At 39.9% G+C, this 4276-nt stretch overlaps 1 protein-coding gene across 1 annotated transcript; it reads left to right on the top strand.

Moving 5' to 3' along the window:
- The first annotated feature begins 1676 nt into the window (after positions 1-1676).
- On the top strand, positions 1677-3363 carry LOC119911236 (adhesion G-protein coupled receptor G7-like). Its single transcript, XM_038730048.1, has 2 exons — positions 1677-2005; positions 3124-3363. The coding sequence occupies exons 1-2, from the start codon at positions 1841-1843 to the stop codon at positions 3307-3309; spliced, it is 351 nt and encodes a 116-aa protein (XP_038585976.1). The 5' UTR covers positions 1677-1840; the 3' UTR covers positions 3310-3363.
- Positions 3364-4276: the final 913 nt, after the last annotated feature.

Genomic DNA, 4276 nt, shown 5'->3' with positions numbered 1-4276 from the left:
ATCTAGTGGTGGGGGTTGCGAATTACAAGAATTTCAACCCCCCTCCCCATATCCAAGCAAGATGTATAGCTACGGTGCCTGAGACAGGACAAAGATGTCATCTATGAGATAGCAGAGAGTTGCCAGTCAAGAAATCAGGTTTCTTTACATTGATATATTAAGAAATTACTTAATTATTCAGTAAGAAATGAAGTGCTACATGATGTCTCATACTCCTGTAATACAGTATTTTACAACTTGGGAGGGTTGGCTCATCTGGACTAACATACCACACACTATCACATCTAGTGCATCAAGTAAGACCACTGACAGATACCAGGACAATGTGAGCCTCACTGTTTGTGCACCACAGCCCATTATTAACCACATAATACAAGAAGCTTACAAAGGCATTGTCAGGTGAGGATCAAGGCTCTTTTGCCTTTGCTTAATTAGATAAGCATGCAAATATTACCAAAATGTCTTTTTTATCTTTTGAAGTACAACAGAAACTGTAGTACTGACAGCCATAATTTCAGCTTGTGGTAAAACAGTGCAACGTTTTTAATGGGCATTTAAAAATGTGAAAGTACAAATTACACATTTGTGTGCACAGTGGGAAGCAATATCCAAAAAAAACATCTTTTTAATGCAAATTCTGACAGTATTCATTATTGGTCACTTGTTATATATCACCATTAGCAGTAAAAAGAAATACATGTTTTCCACGAGAGTAAAATGTGAAGTTCAGCTGCTGATCTGAGCTTCCCTGCTGTTACCGTTTCATTACTAATACTATTCATCAGCTGTTTGTCTCGAGAAGGTAACAACACATTTCTGTCCATGTAACAAAGCCATAAGAGAGCGCTGGAGAAGAACTACATGAAGTTACAATCCAACTACATATTTTTCTGATCTGAGCTTCGATGCTGGATGCTGCCGTTTTAATTGCCAATTAGTGCCAAATAAGAGTGCTGGAGAGAGAGTAACTACATAAACCTAATCCAAGTACATGATTTTCCCAGCAGGACAGTAAAAGTTTAGCTGGCTGATGCTTCCATGCTCTAAGCTAACGCTATGATCAGCTGATTGTCTTGCTAACGTAACCGGCAAAGCCAACCCACATGCTGGAGAATCAGTAGGCGACATGAAATTAATCCAACTAACGTTATATATTTCAAACCACTGACATGAGAAACACGGCTCTCTAAGCTAAAGCTATCAAACAACAGCTTTCATTTGTATCGCTAAAGTATTTACCTGTCCAGCAGAAAACATCCACTTTGAAAACATCTGTCCCACATTAGCGTTATAGCCTTCCATCCGGGAACAGCTGTCAGCTGTTTGTATCTGGCCCAACTCCTCTGGCTTCATCTTATAAAGATCCACAGGCTGTCAGCGCTGTGCTAAATAATGTGTGCACGTTCATTTGTCCAAATGTCATTTCTCTTCTTACTTCTAATAAACCGGAGGACTACTCAGAGACTGTATATTATTATTATTTCCGCTTCTTCCTCTATGGACGCATTTAATGTAGTAATAGCGTCGACACTGCCGGAATTACACAAGCAGAAGAAGAAAGCCGTGATGATGAAACGCACTCTGTAGCGCTGTTTGTCCGTTGTCGGCTACTGTAGAAACATGATGACAAAATACTGTGACCTCTACAGAGGGGGTGCCCGTGGTCATGTAGATAAAAAAGGCTCATTGTAAGGGAATAAAAACACAATGCTTCATTATGTAAGGTCTTTATACACCACTGAAAACATAGTTATGGATCTTATTTCCGTTCCTCAGATCCTCAAAAATATTACACACTGAACCTTTAAAAAAAAAACTTTAATTCACAAACCTGTTTCTGATGCGCAGCAACAACCGTCGGTCCTTGTGGAAGAAGTTCCTCATCAGCTTTTCTCTGTCGGTCTTACTGGGTCTGTCTTGGACTCTGGGGTACCTGGTGCTCGTCACTACAGGACACACCCACCTGGTCTTCAGCATCGTCTTCTGCCTCTGTACAACAACACAGGTACGTTACTTTGATATCACAATTTATATGAAAACATTGTTCACTTGCTTCTTTTTCCTCCCCAAATATTGTTATTGGCAAAATACAATACTTCCAGTCACAGAAATACAGTTTACCATTTCCTTTAAAAAACAAAAACAAATATTGAACAAAATTCTAAACACAACACTTTTGTTTCTCTCACATTGTTCACAAATCTGTCAAAATCTGTGTTAGAGAGCACTTCTCCTTTGCCGAGATAATCCATCCACCTCACAGGTGTGGCATATCAAGATGCTGATCAGACAGCATGAGTATTGCACAGGTGTGCCTTAGGCTGGCCACAATAAAAGGCCTTAGGCTGGCCACAATAAAAGGCCTTAGGCTGGCCACAATAAAAGGCCTTTGGCTGGCCACAACAAAATGCCAATCCAAAATGTGCAGTTTCGCTATATTGGGGGGTTCTGGTGGGGTCCGGGGGGCGGATCAGGAAACCAGTCAGCATCTGGTGTGAACACCATTTGCCTCACGCGGTGCAACACATCTCCTTCGCATAGAGTTGATCAGGCTGTTGATTGTGGCCCACTGTGTTGAGTGTTGGTCCACTTCTCTTCAATGGCTGTGCGAAGTTGCAGCCAGGTCGAGATCCTGATGAGAACGACGAGCCTGCAGATGAGCTTCACTGAGACAGTTCCTGACAGTTTGTGCAGAAATTCTTTGGTTATGCAAACCGATTGTTGCAGCAGCTGTCCGGGTGGCTGGTCTCAGACGATCTTGGAGGTCAAGATGCTGGATGTGGAAGTCCTGGGCTGGTGTGGTTACACGTGGTCTGGGGTTGTGAAGCCGGTTGGATGTACTGCCAAATTCAAATGGGAGCAAAAACAAAAGTGTATATGCATATGTACACAGTTACATTTTACATGAACATGTTCATTTGTTTTTAAAGTATTTTGTTCTACACCTTTATGCTCAGACACAGGAGCTACTTTATGAAAATTAGATAAGGAAGTGCTTGGAAGATGAATTTAAACTTTTAAATATGTGTAATGTGTAACCTTGTACAGCTCATGCAATCAAATTTTTGAATGGAGTTTGGAATAAAGAGGCTAACCTTCGTCTTCCTGCTCTGCTGTGTTCAGGGGTTTCAGATCTTCATCCTCTTCACGGCCAGAACACAGAGCTTCAGAGCCACCGTGTTGCGGTCTGTTCGGCACGTCTCGTATGTCAACAAAAAGTACAGTCTGAAGAACTTAAAGAAGACGACCAGCTTTGAGTCGTTCAGAGACCTGAAAGAAAAGGACAGGTCCACCATCAAAACCCTGTAGCAAGACATTGCAAAACAGCTGCTTTGGTGCAAATATACTGCATTTATGTGAGGAAATATTGGGTTTATTATTCGAATGGGTTTGCTTTTCTAAATGTAGGAAAGAAAAAATGTTGTTAAAGCTCGGATCTGTTGTTAACGTGGGTCATGGAGGACATTAAAACACTGTAGAACACTTTGCTCCTTCTTAGAGTCATAAGGCAGTACAATCTGAACACCATATTTATAGATTCAGTGTGACTTTCATGTTCTGATAAAGATAAAAAACTGAGAGAAAGATGCTGCAGACCCTACCTGAGAATCTTCATGTTTTCAAGTTTACTTCAGTGCCACAGCGATCCAGTGACAGTGTCTGAATCATCCGTACTAACTGCTAACAGGAGTGGCTAACAGCTACTTCAGCTACTTTTAATGGGGCTGTACAGCAGAACTCAGTATAACATTGCCTAGCAGGTGTCTGATTTAAATATTCAATTTGTTTTCAGCATTTCTTTGTAGTTTTTTAATGACTCCTCCTTCACTCCTGACAGGTTTTGTTGTAAAAAAGTATAATCTTCCCAAATGGCCTCAAATAAGAATTTATTTGTTTTATTTCAAACTAAGTGACTCGGCTTATTTTGGCACCAGGCAGCGGCAGAAGTCTGTTTTTAACAAAGCGAAGGAACAAACACTTTCATATTTTATTCTATCTGAGTGATGATTCATGTTTTTGATCATTATCTAAAATATTTTTCTTTTGTAAAGAGCTGCATTTTGTTATTGATTGTTGAAGTCTACTTTCTGCAGATATTTTTATGTTTGTGATTATTAAAAGTACTCACAGATTGCACTTTTTCTTGTACAATATTGAGGTATTTATACTTTGCATCATTTTAGAAGAAATGTGTTTAATCCACTCCATTTCTCTGACAGCATTAGTTTCTTTGTTCAGATACAGTTGTTTATCTAAACAAATGATGTAGTAATAC

Source organism: Micropterus salmoides, unplaced genomic scaffold (assembly GCF_014851395.1).
Source record: "Micropterus salmoides isolate LMB-PRFRI ecotype aquatic unplaced genomic scaffold, ASM1485139v1 Ms_hic_scaffold_1977, whole genome shotgun sequence".
NCBI classification, from domain to species: domain Eukaryota; kingdom Metazoa; phylum Chordata; class Actinopteri; order Centrarchiformes; family Centrarchidae; genus Micropterus; species Micropterus salmoides.
Note: the sequence above shows the minus strand (reverse complement) of the source record. Positions and strands in the feature narration are given on the sequence as shown.